This window comes from Boleophthalmus pectinirostris, unplaced genomic scaffold (assembly GCF_026225935.1).
Source record: "Boleophthalmus pectinirostris isolate CB_2022bp ecotype Guang Dong unplaced genomic scaffold, ASM2622593v1 HiC_scaffold_11, whole genome shotgun sequence".
Taxonomy (NCBI): domain Eukaryota; kingdom Metazoa; phylum Chordata; class Actinopteri; order Gobiiformes; family Gobiidae; genus Boleophthalmus; species Boleophthalmus pectinirostris.
This window is the reverse complement of record NW_026570994.1, coordinates 18,686,305-18,708,804: the sequence shown is the minus strand read 5'-3', so window position 1 is coordinate 18,708,804 and position 22,500 is coordinate 18,686,305. Positions and strand designations below refer to the sequence as shown.

The window sequence follows — 22,500 nt, the reverse complement described above, 5'->3', positions numbered from 1 at the left end:
AACTAAACCAGGACTAAACCAAAATAAACCAAAACTAAACCAAGACTAAACCAGGACTAAACCAACACTAAACCAAGACTAAACCAGGACTAAACCAAACCAACTAAACCAAGACTAAACCAGACTAAACCAAGAATAAACCAAGACTAAACCAGACTAAACTAAAACTAAACCAGGACTAAACCATAGCTAAACCAAAACTAAACCAAGAATAAACAAGGACTAAACCAAAACTAAACCAGGACTAAACCAAAACTAAACCAAGACTAAACCAGGACTAAACCAAAACTAAACCAAGACTAAACCAGGACTAAACCAACACTAAACCAGGACTAAACAAGGCTGAACCAGGACTAAACCAAGACTGAACCAGGACAAAATTTAAGATTATTTTTATTATTTTATTATTAATTGTTTACGAAACCAAAACTCTGATGTGACTGTTTGTGATCAGAAAGAGAGAGAGAGAGTGTGTGTGTGTGTGTGTGTGCGCGTGTGCGTGTTTGTGTGTTTGTTTGTGTGTGTTTGTGTGTGTTTGTATGAGTATGTGTGTGTGTTTGTGTCTATGTTTGTGTGCCTGTGTTTGTGTGTGTGCATGTGTGTGTTTCTGTGTGTTTATGTATGTGTGTGGTTAGTGGTTGTGTTTGTATGTGTGTATTTGTATTTTATTTGAGTGTGTGTGTTTCTGTGTGTGTTTTTGTGTGTGATTGTATTTACATGTAATAATAATAATAATAATAATACGTCAGACTTATATAGAGCTTTTTTGGACACTCAAAGACGTGCGTGTGTGCGTTTTTGTGTGACATAAGAAGTGAATATAATCAGTGATGTTATCAGGTCTGTGAATATAGGTCCTTTCTTACGCAAAACCGACTCTTGTGAGCTTCAGGTCATGTTGTTACCTCATCCAAAACAGACCTGGAGTTGTGTTTTGTTTCATTCACACAAGTTTGAGTAACTCTTTTTTTATTCGTCTGTCTACATCTCCAAAACTCAAAACGCTCTGGTCCACTTTGTGATGTCACGTAGTATTAGTTTGGAATTATTATTTCCATGTAAACTCGAAGGAGAATGGCCACATTTACGTGACGTTTTTTGATTCTGATTTAATGATTCCAAATTAATTAATTCGGAATTAAATGATTCTCCTTCGAGTTTACATGGGAATAATAATTCCAATTTGAGGTTTACACGGAAAACACGTTAAATCGTCTTTATTTAATTCCGTTCAGCGTCTGGGGATGGGGAAGGGTTCTGATTGGACAGAGACACGAACGTATTTACATCGACCGGAAGAAAACACACACTTGTTACCGGCTTTTCTGTCGTCTCGGTTTGTCGTTACGCCACGGACACAAACACAATCCAAACTTTTTTCATCATATTGCAGTGCGTCATCGCGTCAGAATGGTGATCCAACGTGCATGCGCTGAACAACCGGAATTATTTTTTTAAGCAGAATAAACATTTTCATGATCACTGAATAAATTAATTTGGCTTTAAAATTGGAATAAACTACCCACTTATTTCAGATTTAAGTTCAGTTCCGAATAATCATTAGGAATTAAGTGTTTAGGTTTTTTGTTTTTTTTTTTTTTTAAGCGGAATTAATTTTTATTTCCCAAATTAAATAATTTTGAATCGGAATAAAAGCTGTCAAGTAAATGTCTCAAATATTTTAATTCCAAAATATTTAATTCAGAACAGTTAATTTGGAATTTAAAAACATAATCTAAACGTGGTCACTGTGGTTTTCCCGTGTCTAATTTCTCTCGTAATGAACCTTTTGGGGGGCCCTACTCTCACCCGGGGCCGTGTCTGCGGAGGTGGCGCCCCTGCTGGTCTCTCCTGGCGGTGCACGCTCAGCTGTTTAGCCGATGACAGGATCAGCTGGCGGGGGCAAAGCTGCTTTCGATCCGCGCTCTCATTCACATTCACCGCGCACCACCACAGCTCCAAAGTCACCGCGTCTCTCCTCACATCTCACCCGGGCTCTGGGGCTCTCTCCTCGGCTACAGCACGCTCCCAAGCCCCGGTACAGGCTCCCGGGTCCTTCTCCAGCGCTCCGGGGCTTTTGAGGAATTATTGGCGACAGCCGGCTTTGCGAGCGGGATAGAGTCGAGCGAGGTAAGCAGGATTCAGCTCCGACAATCTGTTCACATATTTAACAGGTTAGAGGAGCGCGTGGAGTTTCAAAAAACGAAACAATGAACCAAAAATAAACGTGTTTCTACCGCGTTTTACTTAATTTGTGTGTTTTACGCGCGCAAAAGTCAAGTTTGAAACGATTCACTGTCATCAAAAATATTTTTTTTTTAGGCTTTATAAATATTTGAGTCATTTTACACTTAATGAAATACAAATTAACGATCTGTGTCTTTGATTTGACTCGCGTTGATTTGCACGAAACGCATTTACGGACACGACGTCGCCAATTAGATCGTGCGTAAATTGGAGCCACGTTGGATCAATTCGGTTCAAAGAAGTTAAGGGTATTTTTGGACTGCTCCCTCCTGTACTCTTGCAGTTTTTTTTGGTATTTTGATTACGTACAATGCTCTGTTCCACCTCCTGACGTAATAAGTGTTAAACATGTGAGTGGGAAAAAAACAAACAAACAAAAAAAATAAAATAAAAAAAGAATTACAACAAAGATCAGAAATATCGGCGCTTTAAACTGATTTAAGTCAAAGCCAGAACAATAAAAGCTGCACTGTGTAACTTTTCTGCTTGTTTCCATGGAGATGTTATTGCTTTGCATGGGAATGTTTCACAGTACGGCATTAAACTTATCTATCTTACATTTATACAGTTACACACACACACAAAAAAAAACAACAACCGTGCATTCTTACTGTGAGTAAAACTCTCCGTAGATCTGACCGGTTGCTTGACCTGACGCCATGGAGACGGATAAGTTTAATGTGGTAATGTGGGACATTTCATGCAAAGCATTAATGTCTCCATGGAGATGAGCAGGTGACGGAGAAATTAAATTGTGCATCTTTAAATTGAAACTGTTTGACTAAACCAGGGCTGAACTTGGACCAGAACCAAGACTAAACTGGGACTAGAGAAGGACTACATCAGGACTGAACCAGGATTGAACCAGGACTAAACCAGGACTGAACCGGGACTAAAGATGGACTACATCAGGATTGAACCAGGACTGAACCTGGACTAAACCAGGACTGAACCAGGACTGTACCAGGACAAAGCTGGGACTGAACCAGGAATGAACCGGGACTGAACCGGGACTGAACCAGGACTGAACCATCAGGATTGAACCGGGACTGAACCAGGACTGAACCAGGACTAAAGATGGACTACATCAGGATTGAACCAGGACTGAACCAGGACTGAACCAGGACTGAAGGACTAACAGGACTGAACCAGGACTGAAACCAGGACTAAACCAGGACTGAACCAGGACTGAACCAGGACTGTACCAGGACTAAAGATGGACTACATCAGGATTGAACCAGGACTGATCCAGGACTGAACCAGGACTAAACCAGGACTGAACCAGGACTGAACCAGGACTAAACCAGGACTGAACCAGGACTGAAGGACTGAACCAGGACTGAACAGAGACTGAACCGTGACTGAACCAGGACTAAACCAGGACTACACCGGGACTGTACCAGGACTAAGCTGGGACTGAACCAGGACTGAACCGAGACTGAACCGGGACTGAACCAGGACTACACCGGGACTACACCAGGACTGAACCGGGACTGTACCAGGACTACACCGGGACTACACCAGGACTGAACCGGGACTGTGCCAGGACTAAACCAGATCTAGTATATTAAATAAAAATAAAAATAAAAAAATAAAAATATATATATATATATATATATATATATATATATATATATATAAAAATAATAATTAATCAATCTTTTAATATACTTTTTTTGTTTATTTTTTTGTTTGTTTGTTTTCTGAAAATTATGAAAATAAATGTCTTTAAAAAAAAAAAAACAAGAAAGAAAAGAAAAGAATACATCAGAATCATAAACCAGAACTAAACCAGTACTAAAAAAAAATGGGACTCAGTTTTCACATTGTTGAAACACATGTGCACTAATACTCTCACTGTACTTCCTGTTTACATTTTCTAAACTGTAAACTTCTCGGCCAATCAGACGCGAGTATTCTCCTCTCTGAATGAACGTGACTTGAGTTTGTTTTGGTCCGTAACGAAGCGCGTCTCTAATTTAATTTGGTTTGAGAGCAGATAATCCGGGCTCCTCTCTGTCTGGGACTTTAAATTAAATATTTCTGGAATTATTAGTTTATTTTACAGAGTTTTTCACGCGTCTTTAGTTTATGTCACGGTGAGATGAGATAAGAGACGACACCTAAACTGTAATGACTGAGAGAAGAACCAGGACTGAACCAGGACTAGACCAGGACTAGACCAGGACTGAACCAGGACTGAACCAGGACTAGACCAGGACTGAACCAGGACTGAACCAGGACTAGACCAGGACTGAACCAGGACTGAACCAGGACAGGACTGAACCAGGACTGAACCAGGACTAGACCAGGACTAGACCAGGACTGAAAGGACTAAACAAGGACTAAACCAGACTAAAGACTAAGACCAGGATAGACCAGACTAAAGACCAGGACTAAAGACAAGACTAAACCGATAAACTGGACTAAACCAGGACTAGACCAAGATAAATCAGACTAACCAGATTAAACTGGACTAAACCAGGACTAGACCAGGACTAGACAGATTAAATCAAGACTAAACCAAGACTAAACCTGGACTAAACCAGGACTAGACCAAGATTAAATCGAGACTAAACCAAGACTAAACCAGGACTAAACCAAGACTAAACCAGGACTAAACAAGGACTGAACCAGGACTGAACCAGGACTAGACCAAGATTAAATCAAGACTGAACCAAGACTAAACCAGGACTAAACCAGGACAGGACTGAACTAGGACTAGAACCAAAACTGAACCAGGACTAAAACAAGGACTAAACCAGGACTAGGATCAGGACTAAACCAGGACTGAACCAGGACTAAACGGACTAAACCAGGACTAAACAAGTACTACACCAGGAATAAACCAAGACTAAACCAGGACTAAACAAGTACTACACCAGGAATAAACCAAGACTAAACCAGGACTAAACAAGTACAAGACTAAACCAGGACTAAACCAGGACTAAACCAAGACTAACCAAGGACTAAACCAGGACTAAACCAAGGACTAACCAGGACTAAAACCAAGGACTAAACCAGATAAACCAAGGACTAAACCAGGACTAAACATGGACTAAACCAAGACTTAAACCAAGACTAAACCAGGACTAAACCAAGACTAAACCAGGACTAAACCAGGACTGAACCAGGACTAAACCAGGATAAAACCCGGACTAAACCAGGACTAAACCAAGACTAAACCATGACTGAACCAGGCCTAAACATGGCCTAAACAAGGACTAAACAAGGACTAAACCAGGTCTACACTAGGACTAGACCCAGAACTAATCCAGTACAGGAATGAACTAGAACTAGAACCAAGACTGAACCAGGACTAAACAAGGACTTAACCAGGTCTAAACCAGGACTAAATCAGGACTAAACTCAACAACAACTTTATAACTCGTCTTGAAGCTCACAGGAGTCTTGTTTTTCTTTTATCCAATTTTCTTTTGCGGTTTGTTGTGTAAATTGCAGATGAGAAACTCTTGTCCGCGGTCAAACTGTGGCGGCCCAGGGTCAGCTCTGATTGTAAAACATTTTAAAAACCGTAAGAGCCCAGGCTACAAAACATTCCAAACAAAATTGAGTGCTCGCTGGCAGGGGCCTTTTCAGTCCAGAGAAATAAGTCAGGACCGATGTAGCGGCTCTGTGGTTTTATCGGGTGTTCGGTCACTGAAGGCAGCATCGATCGGCCTCGTGGTGTGTTCGAAGTGACGTCACATGTGGGAATTTTGAGGTCTGTCCTGGGGCTGTGTTTTCTCACTCTCTGACAGGCCTTCAAACTCCAGAGTAAAGACTGTTATACAAGAACAACGCGGTAATAATGTGGATCTGTAAAAGGACTAGACCAGGACTAAACCAGGACTGAACCAGGACCAAAACCAAGACTAGACCAGAACTTAGAACTGAACCAACATAATTTTATTTTATTTATTTAGTTTTCAGTGGGACAGTAAACATTAATAAACATTACAGTATTGTAAATGTACCTGAATTAGCCTGACGTTTTCATTGGCCCTCAGCCAGATGGAAATAGGTTTGCTAAAAGTTCATAAATCCATGTAAAAGTCCATTTGTTAAAATATAAATACAAACAACATTCAAATACACACACATATATATATATATGTGTATATATATTTATATATCTATATATTTACATGATCATAATTGAGTTCATTTCAACTGTGTGTGTGTGTGTGTGTGTATATATATATATAATAACTTTTTCATGCTTACATTAGTGATGGATTAGACTAAAGAAGGACCAGAACCAGGACTAAACCAGTGTGACTGATGGACCAGAACTAAACCAGCATTAATAATGGACTAGACTAGAGTGACCAGATTTGTCCCAGTTTTATACTAGAAATGTCCTTGTGTCCCTATTTTTGACCAATCTGACCCCTGCCAACAGTAAAGAGACACATAAACTCATTTGTTTACAGTAAAATACAGAAAAGCTGCTTAAAAATGTCCAAAAACACAAATGTGACTGTTCTGACTCAGGTTAGTCGTGAATGGGCCAAGTGCAGAACAGTTTCCATTAATTAAGCACTTGTTTTTTTTTTATTATTACCAACCACCACAAACCAGGAATGTCCCAGTATTTTATTCTGAAAATCTGGTCACGTTAGACTGGACTAAACCAGGACTGAATCAGGACTAAATCAGAGTTAACTGCGATTCCTCTTAATTCTACCATTAGTTAGTTAATTACTCATTGAACAGTTACTGAGTTTGTTTTTCTGGCCCAAACTCTGGTCCTTCTCCAGTTTTCTCGTGCGTTTCGTTGTGTAAGTGGTAGATGAATAAACGTGGCCCCTCTCAAAGGTCAAAGGTCAGTTTCTTTAAGGAGAAATGTCACATGTTCTTAGCGTGAGTTCACCTGCACGTGCAGCGTACAACACGACTGATCACTGTTTACAAGAACACGTTTAAAGGGGCATTGTGTAACTTTACTGGAGGGTCCATCATATTTTTTCCCCATGGAGATGTTATTGGTTTAGTCCTGTTACAGTCCTGTTTTAGTCTTGTTACAGTCCTGGTTTAGCCCTGGTTTTAATCCTGGTTTAGTCCAGTTACAGTCCTGGTTTAGTCCTGGTTTAGCCCTGGTTTTAATCCTGGTTTAGTCCTGGTTTAGTCCTGGTTTAGCCCTGGTTTAACCCTGGTTTAGTCCAGTTACAGCTCTGGTTTAGCCCTGGTTTAGCCCTGGTTTAGTCCTGGTTTAGCCCTGGTTTAGTCCAGTTACAGTTCTGGTTTAGCCCTGGTTTAGCCCTGGTTTAGTCCTGGTTTAGCCCTGGTTTAGTCCAGTTACAGCTCTGGTTTAGCCCTGTTATAGTCCTAGTTTAATCCTGGTTTAGTCCTGGTTTAGCCCTTGTTTAGTCCTGGTTTAGCCCTGGTTTAGTCCAGTTACAGTTCTGGTTTAACCCTGGTTTAGCCCTGTTTTAATCCTATTACAGTCCTGGTTTAGTCCCATTTTAGTCCTGGTTTAGTCCCGTTTTAGTCCTGGTTTAGTCCCGTTTTAGTCCTGGTTTAGTCCTGGTTTAGTCCCGTTTGAGTCCTGGTTTAGTCCTGTTCAGTCCTTTTTCAGTCCTGTTTTGGTCTTGGCTCAGTCCTGGTTTGGTGCTGGTTCAATCCCTTGTCAGTCCTGTTGTACTACTGGTTAAACCCAGGTTCAGTCCTGGCTTTGTTCAGGTCCAGTTCTGGTTCAGTCCTGGCTTTGTTCAGGTCCAGTTCTGGTTCAGTCCTGGCTTTGTTCAGGTCCAGTCCTGGTTCAGTCCTGGCTTTGTTCAGGTCCAGTTCTGGTTCAGTCCTGGCTTTGTTCAGGTCCAGTCCTGGTTCAGTCCTGGCTTTGTTCAGGTCCAGTCCTGGTTCAGTCCTGGCTTTGTTCAGGTCCAGTCCTGGTTCAGTCCTGGCTTTGTTCAGGTCCAGTCCTGGTTCAGTCCTGGCTTTGTTCAGGTCCAGTTCTGGTTCAGTCCTGGCTTTGTTCAGGTCCAGTCCTGGTTTAGTCCTGGCTCAGTCCTGTTATTATTCCTTAAAGCCCATATACAATGGTCTTGTTGATTCCGTCGTGTTCGTTGACGTCAAAGCATTTTCTTTCCTGTGAATTCTAAGAAAACGAAACCGTAATTTCAGGGAAAACCCACAACCGGGTCTTTGTCAAGTCCGGTTGTAATCCGGGCTCAGATCTGGTTAGAGTCCTCGTTTAGACACGGGTTTTTTCACTGTTGTTGTAGAAGTTTAGAGATCAATCACATTAATGTTTCCTGTTGTGGGTGCCATTTTGAGGACTTTTGATGGAATAACTGTCATAGTAGTAGTAGTAGTAGTAGTAGTAGTAGTAGTAGTAGTAGTAGTAGTAGTAGTAGTAGTAGTAGTAGTAGTAGTAGTAGTAGTAGCAGCGGTTTGGACTCCACAGAGGATGGATCTGATAAAGTTTATCTAAAGGAAGTCTGTAGCTGCATTCCTCTGAAATAGGATGACATGAAAAAAGACCAAGACCGGGACTAGACCAGGACTAAACCAGGTCTGAACTAGGATTTAACAAACACTAAACCAAGACTAGGCCAAGACTAAACCATGACTGAACCCAGACACCAGGACTGTACCGGACTGTACCAGGATTGCACCACAACTAGACCTGAACTAGACCAAGACTAAACCAGGATTGAACCCAGACTAGACCAGGACTAGACCAGGACTTGCTCAGACCCCTTAGACTCACTGGTGTATATGAAATCCTCATTGACAGCTCGGGCCTGGTCTCCGTGGGCGACCAGACATTCCCCGAGGCGTCAGGTCATACACACATTTATAAATCGATCGTATTGATAAATATTGATTGACGGATGCTGCTCAGGTCGTCACGGTGACCGGGCGTCCAATCAGGGGCCGGGATGAGGCTGACATAATGCCAGATGCAGTTTATCAGATGGACCTTTCGGAAAAGCCACGCTGACATTTCACTGCATCGGGAGCAATATAGGAGACGGGATTTGAGCCACAGAGAAAAGACGAGGAGAGGAGGAAATATATTGATTGTTTATAGAATAAGCTTGGCGTGTCAAAAGTATTAAAAAAATTAGATACTGTATTTTTCGGATTATAAATCGCACCAGCCAATAAATGCAAAATGAAGAAGAAAAAAACATATACAAGTCGCACTTTTTGAGGGAAATTTATTTCATGAAATCAGACACCAGGAACCGAATTTTATGTTGAAAGTGAAATTATAATAATAACCAATATTATCGCCCGATATGTTTGCCGATAGGGGCCGATATATCATGTGGGCATGTTATACCTCGTTATAAATCTTAGACTCTCTACATTATGTTCATTTAATGCAATTTACAGACAGATAAATGTCCTAATATGTGGCTCCGCATCAGTATTTATCTGCGGAGTCATTTGTCAGTGTGTGTGTTCGTACTGTCACTGAACGCACCCCCAGAGTCACGTCACTCACATGCACCGCAGACATAGATCCATGTGCGCAACACTGAGATTATATTCTTTTTACGGACAATCGTTTTGAGTCAGGATTAAAAGGACATTTATTAGTGCAGCCTTGTGATCTGAGAGGAGCCTGTGTGAGCGCTGAGTGTTGGAAATGTGTCGGTTTTAAAGCTAGTTTTGATTATTTCTCATTGTTTAGCGATTAACTGCTGTAGCTCCCGCACATAAACAGGCTGTTTTCTCTTCTAGTTGACCGACTGTAAAGTGACTATATTGGCCGTATATACCGTATTTTCCGATTTTCCGGGCTATTAGACGCGCTCTTAAGCCTCCAACCCCATCAAAAAACGACTGCGCGCCCCACAATCCAGAGCGCCCCATACACGAATCCACTCAGGTGTCCCGGCACGACTTCAGTAAACTACAAAACCGCACCACCTGCAGAACACGCAAACACACACGGAGCAGACAGCGACCGTGCAGCGAAAAACACCCACAGACACACTCATCACTCCACACCGACGAGGAACGGAACGGAGGAACGAACCGAAAAAGCGAGCGCAATGTGCCACTTCTAGACACGACTGAACAACCGAGTCACTGCGAACACGCCGACAATCCAGCGGTCCCAGACAGCACCCTCCCTACACGCCACAACTGAACAAAGCCCAGAAAAAGTCTGGGTACAGGACTTTAAAGTTGCTGTCACAAGTATCTCACTCACTCAAAACTTTCTTTCTGCTGCTCGATTACAGTTTTGGACTGAATATTTTGCTACTTGCAGTTTGTAATCTGCAGAATATGATTTTCTTTTTGGGGGCGTTTGTGTTCAGTCTTCTCAGTCGTCTTTATAAGTTTGTTTAAATGTTAAATTGTTCAGTGGTGCAGAAGTAATGGTGCGATCGACTGACATGATACAGACAGAACAGAGGCTCTTTCTGCAGGAGACATGTGCAGTAGAGCCAAGTGACAGTGGTACAGGAGGAACAGGAGCAGCAGATACGGACACACAAGACTAGAATCTCTCGCGCCTGTCAGTGTGAACATTTTAATATATAAGCCGCAGGAAACACCCAAACCATGAACAAAAGTGCGATTTATAGTCCAAAAAATACAGTATTAATCGATACTAAAAGCCAGATCCTCGTTTTTCGCAGGTATCGATACAAAAAAGTCACATTCAAAGGACTGAAATTAAGCTTTCCTGAAGTTTTAAAATAATCTTGAGCTTTTATCAAAACAAGTATAAGAGCACAAAGACTAGTATATGCCCGTGGACCTCGTTTAGACCTGGTTTAGACCTGGTTTAGACCTGGACCACTGAGGGATTACACAGATATAAGGTCACATAGGAATAGAAAAGAAAGTGCTATGATTTAATGTTGAAAATCACATTCTGTTGTCTAAAAAAGTGGTATTGGTATTGAACATTGAGTCTATTCCTTAGTGTTGAAAGCGAAATTTTATTCAGTCACAATGGTCCAGTGAGGTTCATTTGGCCTTCTGATAATTTTTGTTATTAGGTTCTTTTTTCAGACCAAGAGTTTGTTTTCATAATTGACAGTTTTGATCACATGGTGTTGCTGTGAGCCTGCGTGTCCTGCAATAAAACACACACCGGGGGGAAACAGGGAGAGCGTTCAGTACACGAAAACAGAAGGTGTGCACAGGAGCGACAAAACACAAAGCAGAACAGGAACAACTCAAAGCGGCCGTTTGTGACACTGTAAAAGAGAGAAGCACATTATGGACTGGGCCAGAGCAAACATCACTGGGACAGAGGGAAACAAACACCGTCGCTGGATTAAAGATGAAATCGAAATACAGAAACGTGCCCACGGGACGATAAACCGGGACGAGGGGCTTTTTTACTCTCACACACCTGGGATACTGTCCTGAGGAAGTCGGACTGCGTATGGGGCTGTCGTCCTGCCTCCACCGGTACGAAAACGGCACCAAAATTTGTATAAATCAGCTGAGCGACACGTTACGGCAACATCACGTGACTGTGAGTAAAATCGCGAGTGAGCAGTCGAAACTGTCAGGTATGAAAACAAACTCTTGGTCTGAAAAAAGAACCTAATAACACGTTATTAGAGTCAGGAGGTATCCAAATTTTGACACCGTTAAACCTTCTCAGGATTTTACAGGTGTATTACCATATTAAAAAAAAGTTTTAGTACGACTTTGGTAAACTACAAAGACACGCCGCTATACGATCTATGTGTAGACCTGCAGAAAAGTTTCACATGAACCATCTCCATCGCGATAGAAGCACAGAACATCAAAAGATCGAATATGTATCGGTTTTAGGAGCACAAAAATCGGATCTGTGTTGTTCAGACTGTCATTAAAAGATCAAATACAGGAGCATAGGGGAGAGAAAATCTGATTTGGGTCACTTCAGGCTGCAGTCTGAACGTAGACTAATAGATGGCAGATTCTCCAAAAGTTACATCAGATTTGGAGAAAGACCACATGGTACTTTTGAAAAAAAAACTATGAAACCTGTGATCTTAAAACTTTGTTGAGTCTTTAGGCCACCGACGTTTCCTCATCACAAACACGCCTGGAGTTGTTTGGGTTCTTTTCTTTTCTTTTTTTATCACACAAACTTCAGTCCTGGTTTGGTTCCAAGTATTGTCCTTCTGTTTATCATTAAAAGTCTTCCGTAGAATCCTTTACACGTCCGTCTTATGTAACCTCGTCCAGTCACAGCGTCACGTTTCTCTGTTGTTTTTACGGACGCCACACGACGACACCTTCGCCATGTGCGTCTGATAAAACTGAAGTTCAGCTCCACGCTCGCCGTTTTACGTTGTTACACAAACATCATAAAAAACAGATAAAGATTTGAACATTTGCGGAATCTTATCAGCGCTAACGAGGGTTTAATGACTCCAAACGGACGTAAACTTCGCACGAGCTTTGATTTGAAGACAAGATCGTGATTTTTTTTTTAGTGAAGAAGATTTAAAAAGGACATATCATCATCATAATAAATATTTGAATCATAATAATAATAATAATAATAAATTGCTTTTTTTTTTTGTTATTCCTTCATAAAAAACATAAATTGAGTAAAATGAGTTGAGACTTGGTTTAGACCTGGTTTAGTTCTGGTTTAGTCCCACTTTTGTCCTGGTTCAGACCTGGTTCAGTCCTTTTTTAGTCCTGGTTTAGACCTGACGTAGTCCTCGCTTAGACCTGGTATAGTCGTCTTTTAGGCATGGTTCAGTCTTGGTTCAAATCTTGTTCAGTCCTGGTTCAGTCCTGATTTAGATCTTGGGTCAGACCTGGTTTAGACCTGGTTCAGATCTTGTTCAGACCTGGTTCAGTCCTGGTTTAGAGATTGTTCAATCCTGGTTCAGTCCTGGTTAGTCCTGATTTAGTCCTGGTTTAGACCTGGTTCAGATCTTGTTCAGTCTTGGTTTAGTCTTGGTTAATTCCTGGTTCAGACCTGGTTCAGACCTGGTTTAGACCTGGTTTAGTCCTGGTTTAGACCTGGTTTAGACCTGGTTTAGTCCTGGTATAGATGTCCTTTAGACATATTTAGTCCTGGTTTAAATTTGGTTCAAATCTTGTTCAATCCTGGTTCAGATCTTGGGTCAGACCCGGTTTAGACCTGGTTTAGATCTGGTTTAGTCCTGGTCTGTTCTTGTTCATGTGTTTTTATTCAGAAGAACACATGAGACACAGGCGGTCATTTTGTCTCTCGCCTGGAGACAGGTCATTCACGTCAGCTGAGCCCCACTATAAAGGAGCCATACAAGGACTAAAACCAGGACTAAACCAGGTCTAAAGGACTAGGGGTCAAACGAGGACTGAACCAGGGCTAAACCAGGTCTAAACTAGGACTAAACCAAGTATAAAGGACTTGGGGTCTAAAATGAGGACTAAACCAGGTCTAAACTGAGATTAATTCAGGTCTAAACCAGCTCTAAACCAGGTATAAAGGACTAGGGGATCTAAAACGAGGACTAAACCAGGTCTAAAGGACTTGGGGTCTAAAATGAGGACTAAACCAGGACTAAACCAGGGCTAAACCAGGTATAAACCAGGTCTAAAGGACTAGGGGTCAAACGAGGACTGAACCAGGGCTAAACCAGGTCTAAATCAGGGATAAAGGACTAGGGGTCTAAAATGAGGACTAAACCAGGTCTAAACTGAGATTAATTCAGGTCTAAACCAGGGCTAAACCAGGTATAAATGATTAGGGGGCTAAAACGAGGACTAAACCAGGTCTAAACTGGGTCTAAACCAGGTATAAAGGACTAGGGGGTCTAAAACGAGGACTAAACAAGGGCTAAACCAGGTCTAAACCAGGTATAAAGCACTTGGGGTCTAAAACCAGGTCTAAACAAGGTCTAAACCGAGATTAATTCAGGTCTAAACCAGCTCTGAATCAGGACTGAACCGTGACTTAACCAGGATTAAATCAGGACCAAAAGACGACTAGAAACTGTGGGAAAAACAAACAATGTATAATGGACTAGACATGTAAAATCTGGGCTAAAACAGGACTTACCAAGGATTTAACCAGGACTAAAACGTGCTCACAAGACCAGGACTGAATAAGGGGATACTGCTGTTGTGTTCTTGAGCCAGACACTTCTCCATCATGCTTTTATATGCGATGAGGGCAGAGGGTCACATTTCTAAATCAAAGGTTTCCCAAATATTTACGTGTCATTTTCACCCTTTAAACCCGGTGTTTGTGCTGCGTTTGCCCAGGGCCGACCTCTGCTTCTGCGCACACATGTTTAAACCTGGATTATTTCTGTGTAATAGTTTTCCTGTTCATTTTCTGTGGGTCTGGACTAAGCCTCTTTAAGCTGCACAGAGACAATCACTTTCCCATGGCTTAGGCTTACATAAGGGATGCATACGCTCTTTATGATGCCGTTTTATACACACGCAATGATACCATACACATACCTCGATACGGCGCACTTTTGATTCGATACGATATATTTCAAGTCGATTCAATAAAAAATAAAGGCTAAATCATGGTTGTGATGCTAAAAGTCTTTGTTGAACCACTTCTTGTGCAAAGTTCATATGAAACACAAACATTTTAATCATCAAAACTGTAAAACGAGTTTCCTTTTCTCCAGACCTGCACACTTGTCGCTTTTCGGCCACAGTCGCCTTTTTCTTGGTCAATTGGGTCATTCATGCAAAGAACTGGAGATTTTTATTTTATTTCATTTCATTTCATTTTATTTTATTTTATTTTATTTTATTTTATTTTATTTTTTATTTTTATTTTATTATTTATTTTATTTTATTAAAATGTTTTTATTTATTTATTTTTTTCAGAATTTAATTATTCTGCTTTGAGTTTACATGGAAATAATAATTCCAAATTAAGGTTTACATGGAAAACTGGTTAAATCATCATCTTTATTTAATTTTGCCCAACGTCTGGGGGTGGGGAAGGGTTCTGATTGGACAGAGGCATGAACTTATTTACATCGACTGGAAGAAAACACACACTTAAGTTGCTACCGGCTTTCACCAGAACAGCGTCCAAACCCAGACTTCGGAACCAGCAGGAGCAGCTCCGGTTCAAGTCGGGCTCAGATGAGCTGGAGCGGGGAGTGTTGTTAGGTGCCTCGGCCTGAGATACTCTTTCCCCGGGAAGAACCAAATGTGCCAAGGATGAACCGCTCAGAACAAGTTATAACCAACCAAACGGGTTTCGTTCTTCTGTCCGGATGTTTTGCACCACCTCAGTACCAGCCGCAGTCCTCGAGTGTGGAGGATAGAAGCAACCCGCCTGAACCTGTAATCCACAGCACTTTCTCACTTTCACTGTTCCTCTAAACAAGCAACAAAACTGTAGAGCTGTAACAAAATTATTTAATAAAACATACCAAAAAAATACTCTTGGAGATAAATCGATAGAGCAGCCCACAAGATCAATACTGTATCATCACATTAAACAATACGATATATCAATATTTTTGCACATCCCTACCTTTTACATTTCAAATGTTCCTGTATTACTGTTGGTCTAGTGTTGGTTTAAACCTGGTTTAGTCCTGGTTTAGTCCTGGTTTAGTCCTGGTCTAGTCTGTTTTCAGTCCTGGTTTAGTCTCAGTCTAGTCTTCATTTTTTATTAATATTATTAATAGCATCAGGACTGCACTCATTCCTTGGGGGCACTTCTGGCTCCATCTGTTCTGGCTCCAACTGACTCAACATTGAAATTGTGTCGCGCCTGTCTCTGTAACTGCTGCTTTAAGGCTCCTCGTTCTGGTCTTAAAATGTCGTATTAACCCGTTCTACATGATCCTGGTGTTTTTATTTTTCTATTTTGTACTACTACCGTTACTTTTACTACTACTACTACTACTACTATTTCAGCAGCCGTTTGTGGACTGAAGTTGTGACAGATAGTGATAAGGAGAGTCTAGAGATAAAGGCTTTTATCAAATTCTGTGGAAGAAACTCACTCCTCCCCAAGTATCACCAGATAAACGTAAAGGAGTGTGTGGACCATAGAATGTACATATGGACATAGCAAAACAGGAAGTGAGCATGGGCGCACTTCCGGCTCCACTGACTCTGCCTCCAGTTCACTTTCAGTGAGCTTTTGATTCGGTACGATTCAGTAAAAATAAAGACTAAATCATGACTGTGACACTAACAGTCTCTGTTAAACCACTTCTTGTGCAAAGTTCATATGAAACACAAACATTTTAATCATCAAAACTGCAGCGCTGTAACAAAATAATTTAGTAAAATACACCAAAAATACTTTTGGCAATATATCGATACAGCAGCCCACGATATCGATACTGTATCATCACATTAAATCATACAAAATTCGACCTTTATGAAAGTTGATGTCCTGTCAGAACACGGACAGCTTCAATTCCCATAATACATTGTGCTTCTATTTACACGTACACGGGCATTTTTAAAAACGGGGTCATTTCCCTTCGTTTGTACCTATCAAATTCTCTCAGAGAGAAAATCTTTCTAAAAACTCCGGCTAGAGTGGAGATTCTGGAAAACTACAGTTTGACAGTTTGGCGTGTAAAGTGACATAAACAGTTTTAGGAGCTGACGTGCCAAAAATGTGACCAATGTTTACCTTTTGCTCTGATGATGATGAATCATTCAGAGCAGCAGTCGCATGTCTTCTGGTGAAACACTTTTCATGTGTTTGCATTTGTACACAGCTGATGTTTCGTATCCATGACCAGAGACGAATGAGGCTCAGAGCTCAGTGATTTAACCACTTCTTTAACAGATCTGTGGAGAGGCGAGCCCGTTCAGTAGTGCATATTTTTCAAGGTATTTGTGAGTAAAACTTACAACTGTAATGAAGTAAATGTTGCAGGATTGAATAACCCAGGTGCCTCCCAGAGGTTTGGTGTAGTTATGATCTTGCTCAGTGTCATATTTATGCGGATTGATGTAAACAAAAGCTTTATTGAAAACAATGCTGTGTGCACAATGTTATTTTGGAAAATGGATGGAGGGAAATATTAGTTACTCAAAAAACCCGGCGATGTGTAAACGTATTCTAAGGGGGAATTCTTTCTGGGCCCATGCTCCCGGGAGCTGCAGTACCTGGAGCGGCCACTAGTCTGTCTGGAGCCGGGACAGAGGGGGAGGGGCTTATCCAGTTTTTATTAGATCCATGGGTCGTCCCAGGTTTGATTGACACGTTGCTAAGAGGTGTTACCTTCAATAGCCACACTCCTGATTGGCTCTTTAGTTGCTCTGATACTCATGGGTGGAAATCGGCTCCTAATTTGCTCCTGAAACTACCAGCCTCAATGAGCTTCATTTGACTGGAGCTGAACACTCGCTTAGTCCACTTCTAAATACAGTCTGTTGTGTGGACAGAGACGCTTCACCTGTCGCTTCACCTGTCGCTTCACCTGTCACTTCACCTGTACATGCGAGTGTGTGGACAGGGACTTTTCACCTATACACGCTCGTTTCCGTGGTAACCCTTATGTTTTTGGCTCCTTGTTGTTAATCCTATTACAGGTTAATCAGATTAGCGTCCGTTTACTGAGCATGTGCAGAACAGGAGCGGACATTTCCATGCGACCTCTTTAAAGACCTAATTCCTGGTCTGACCTGGTCCAGGTGGTCCTGGACTTCTAAGAAACTGGGCTAAACTGGACTAAAGTGAACTAAAGTTGAAGTTCTTGGATCATAACCCATTTTTCACTTGTTGTATTTAAACATTCACAAAATTTAACTGTAATGTTGTTTCCTCCTCAAAACAAACCTGGAGTTGTGTTTTGTTTGTTTATTATTCGTCTGTTTACGTCTCCAAAGCTCAAAATGCTCCGTGAATCTGTGTATCATTTGTTTTTCAAAATAAAACCAAAAATAAGCAAATGAAAAAACAACAATTTTCTTCATTATTTGTCTTCAAAACCAAAAAGGAAAATGAAAAACTGATAATGATTAGTTTTTTCAGTTTTCGATTTTGTGTTAAATGAAAAATGGAAAAAAGGGATAATGGACGTTTCCCGTTTACGTGATTTAAGCTGCGATGCCGGACTGAACCAGGACTAAAACAGGACTAAACCAGGACTAAACTGTTTTCACTCCTGGTCTGGTCCCAGTTTCAGTCCCAGTCTCAGTCTTGGTCTGGTCCCGGTCTAAATCGTGGTCTGGTCCTGGTCTGGCCCTGGTCTGGTCCTGGTCTCAGTCCTGGTCAGACCCAGTCTCAATCTGGTCTGGTCCCGGTCTTAGTCGTGGTCTGCTCCCGGTCTGGTCCGGTCCGGTCCCGGTCTGGTCCTGGTCTCAGTTACAGTCTGTTCCCAGTCTCTGTCCCGGTCTCAGTCCTGATCTGGTCCCAGTCTCAGTCCCAGTCTCAGTCTTGGTCTGGTCCCGGTCTAAATCGTAGTCTCAGTCCCGGTCTCAGTCCCAGTCTCAATCATGGTCTGGTTCTGGTCTGGTCTGGTCCCAGTCTTAGTCGTGGTCTGGTCCTGGTCTGGTCCCAGTCTTAATCGTGGTCTGATCCCGGTCTGGTCAAGGTCTGGTCCTGGTCTGGTCCCAGTCTTACTTGTGGTCTGCTCCCGGTCTGGTCCCGGTCTGGTCCTGGTCTCAGTTACAGTCTGTTCCCAGTCTCTGTCCCGGTCTCAGTCTTGGTCTGGTCCCGGTCTAAATCCTAGTCTCAGTCCCGGTCTCAGTCCCAATCTCAATCATGGTCTGGTCTTGGTCTGGTCTGGTCCCGGTCTTAGTTGTGGTTTGGTCCTGGTCTGGTCCCAGTCTTAGTCGTGGTCTGGTCCTGGTCTGGTCCTGGTCTGGTCCTGGTTTCAGTTCCAGTCTGGTCCCGGTCTCACTCCTGGTCTCAGTCCCAGTCTCAGTCTAGCTCTCAGTCCTGGTCTGGTCCCAGTGTGGTCCTGGACCTGGTTCAGTCCTGGTTCAGTCCTGGTATCACAGTTTAAGTCATTTTGGTTTTGGAGACAAATAATGAAGAAAATAGTTGTTTTTTCGTTTTTTTTTTTTGTTTTTGTTTTATTTTGAAAAACAAATGAACGAATGACACATGGATTTCTGTGCCACCTTGTGATGTCATTTAATCGCAGTTTTTTTCTGACTTTTAATACAGACTCCTTATTTAGTTATTGAATTATTTTATTATACAAGAAAGAGGATGGAAAAAGAACAGAGAGACGGAAAGAGAAGAGGAGAGGAGAAAGTAGGAGAATGAATAAAGAATGAGAAGAGGAGAGAGACAGAGGGACAAACGACAAAAGAGAAAAAGCGAGAAGGTTGAAAACGTGAGGGAAAAGAGGAGGGAGGGGGAGAAGAGGAGGGATAGAGAGATGAAAAAAAAAAAAAAAAGAGCGTTATCCCATGTGATGGTCTCATGACAGGGACTGACTCAAAACAAACTCCTCAGAAACAGGATAAAACCAACGGGGAGAAAACGGAGCGAGTTTAGTCCTGTCTTAGTCTTGATTTAGTACTGGCTTAGTCCTGGTTTAATCCTGGTTTAGTCCTGGTTTGGTCTTGGTTTAGTGCAGGTATTGTCTTGGGTTACTTCTGGTTTAGTCCCTGGTATAGACCTGGTTTAGACCTGGTTTAGTCTTGGCTTAGTTTTGGTTTAGCCCTGATTTAGTCTTGGTTTTGTCCAAGTTTAGTTCTGGTTCATCCTGGTTTAGCCCTGATTTAACCCTGGTTTAGACCTGGTTTAGTCCTGGTTTAGGCCTGATTTAGTCCTGATTAAGATCTTGTTTAGTCCTGGTTTAGTCCTTGTTTAGTCCTGCTTTAGCCCTGTTTTAGTCCCAGTTTAGTCTTTGTTCAGACCTGGTTTAAACCTGGTTTAGACCTGGTTTAGTCCTGTTCTAGTCCCGGTTTAGTCCAGGTTTAGACCTGTTTTAGACCCATTTTAGACCTGTTTTAGTCCTGGTTTAGCACTGGTTTAGTCTTGTTTTAGTCCTGGTTTAGTCCTGGTTTAGTCCTGGTTTAGTCCTGGTTTAGACCTGGTTTAGTCCTGGTTTAGACCTGGTTTAGTCCTGGTTTAGACCTGGTTTATTCCTGGTTTAGTCCTGCTTTAGTCTTGGTTTAGACCTGTTTTAGTCCTGCTTTAGTCTTGTTTTAGCCCTGGTTTAGTCTTGATTTAGACCTGGTTTAGTCCTGCTTTAGCCCTGGTTTAGTCTTGATTTAGACCTGCTTTAGTCCTGTTTTAGACCTGGTTTAGTCCTGGTTTATTCCTCGTTTACACCTGTGCCTCTGCTGTTTCAGGGCGGCCATGTTGTGGGTCCTGGTCCTCATCATGGCTCCCGTTCACGCCAGTCGGACCGTGGCCTGGGACGAGACCAAGAAACAAGCCCGCTTCACCGGTGAGTGCGTCAGATGCCCTCCCACCCTCCTCCTCCTGTCGCCCCGTGTGTCAGATGCCCTCCCGTCCCCTGGTTTCCCTCCTGTAAACATGTTTTGGTTTTTTTTTTGGTCTAAGCCTTTGGTCCAGATGTGACCTGCTTTTGTCCGACGTTTGTGTTTTTATTCATTAGAACAATCCCAGGACGGTTGATTGTGTTAAGCTCCACTCACACGTGATTTTCCTGGTTCAGACCTGGTTTAGTCCTGGTTCAGACCTCGTTTAGTTCCTGGTTTAGTCCTGGTTCAGTCCTGGTTTGGTCCTGGTTTGTGTCTGCTTGTCTAAATGTTGTTGCAGACAGTGAAGAATGTACCTCATAAAAAACTGTGTCATATTTGATAAACTCAGGATCAGAGACAGGAAATTCCACAAACTACAAACATACCAGATCTAAACCAGGTCTAAACTAGGACTGAACCAGGTCTAAATCAGGTCTAAACCAGGTCTAAACCAGGACTAAACCTGGCCTAAACCAGGGCTAAACTAGGATTGAACCAGGTCTAAACCAGGACTAAAGTAGGACTTATCCAGGACTAAACCACGTCTAAAGCAGGTCTAAACCAGAACTAAACCAGGAATAAACCAGGACTGAACCAGGTCTAAACCAGGACTAAAAGAGGACTGAACCAGGACTAAATCAGGACTGAAACAGGACTAATACAGGACTAAACCAGGTCTAAACCATGTCTAAAGCAGGTCTAAACCAGAACTAAACCAGGAATAAACCAGGACTAAACCAAATCTAAACTAGGACTAAGCCAGGTCTAAACCAGGACTAAAAGAGGACTAAACCAGGACTAAACTAGGATTGAACCAGGCCTGAACCAGGACTAAACCAGGACTAAACTAGAATTGAACTAGGACTGAACCAGGACTAAACCAGGACTAAACCAGGACTAAACCAGAACTAAACCAGGACTAAACTAGAATTGAACTAGGACTGAAGCAGGACTAAACCAGGACTAAACCAGAACTAAACCAGGACTAAACTAGAATTGAACTAGGACTGAAGCAGGACTAAACCAGGACTAAACCAGGACTAAACCAGAACTAAACCTGGACTACACTAGGATTGAACCAGGTCTAAACCAGGACTAAAAGAGGACTAAAAGAGGACTAAACCAGGACTAAACTAGGATTGAACCAGGATTGAACCAGGACTAAATCAGGACTAAACAGGACTAAACCAGGACTAAACCAGAACTGAGTAGTAAGTGTCGACCCACAGGTGCCACCGACAGTTCAGACTGAAGCATGAGTTTGTGTTTGTTTGTGTTTGTCTTTAGTGTTTGTTTGTGTTTGGTGTTAGTGTTTGTTTGTGTTTGTTTGTGTTTGTTTGTGTTTGTCTTTAGTGTTTGTTTGTGTTTGTCCTTGTGTTTGTGCTGTTTGTGATGCAGCTGCTCTAATCTTCCACTTCAGAGAAAAACACCCGTGAAATGAAACAAACGATCAGACTGAAAACTGAAACGGAGACTGTGAGCGTAAAGAGGAAACCACGTGATCTGAGAGAGCTTTAAAAACATTATTACTATCCTTGAAAGTCGTGCTTTTGTTATTCTGCCGTTTCCTCCTCAAAAACACGTCTGAAGCGGTTTTCGATGTCGTCCGTGCGCGTTTGAGGTTTATTTTTTATCAGTGCAGAGCTTCTTTTCTTCTGTACGTGACTCAGATGAACCTTGAGACTTTAGACACGATCGATTTTCCCTCCTCTCGTCGGTCATGGTCAGAGCTTTATATTTTTCTGAAGAAGTGGGCAGAAAGAATGTGAGATTTTCTACAAGCTGCTGGAACTGTTTTAGTCCTGGTTTGGTCCTGGCATAGCCTTGATCTAGTCCCAGTTTAGACCTGCTTTAGATCTGGTTTAGATTCAGTTTAGATCTGGTTTAAGCCTGGTTTAGACCTGGTTTAGTCCTGGTTTAGTCCTGGTTTTAGAC

General features: G+C 42.0%; 1 protein-coding gene across 1 annotated transcript in view; it reads left to right on the top strand.

The window, feature by feature from the left end:
- The window catches only part of LOC110156618 (prolactin receptor-like), a 54,826-nt gene that overhangs the window by 17,716 nt on the left and 14,610 nt on the right, over window positions 1-22,500 (top strand). The window contains exon 5 of the mRNA XM_055167021.1: window positions 20,431-20,528. Coding sequence (XP_055022996.1) covers window positions 20,438-20,528 — 91 coding nt within the window. The 5' untranslated portion in view covers window positions 20,431-20,437. The remainder of the gene's footprint in view (window positions 1-20,430; window positions 20,529-22,500) is intronic.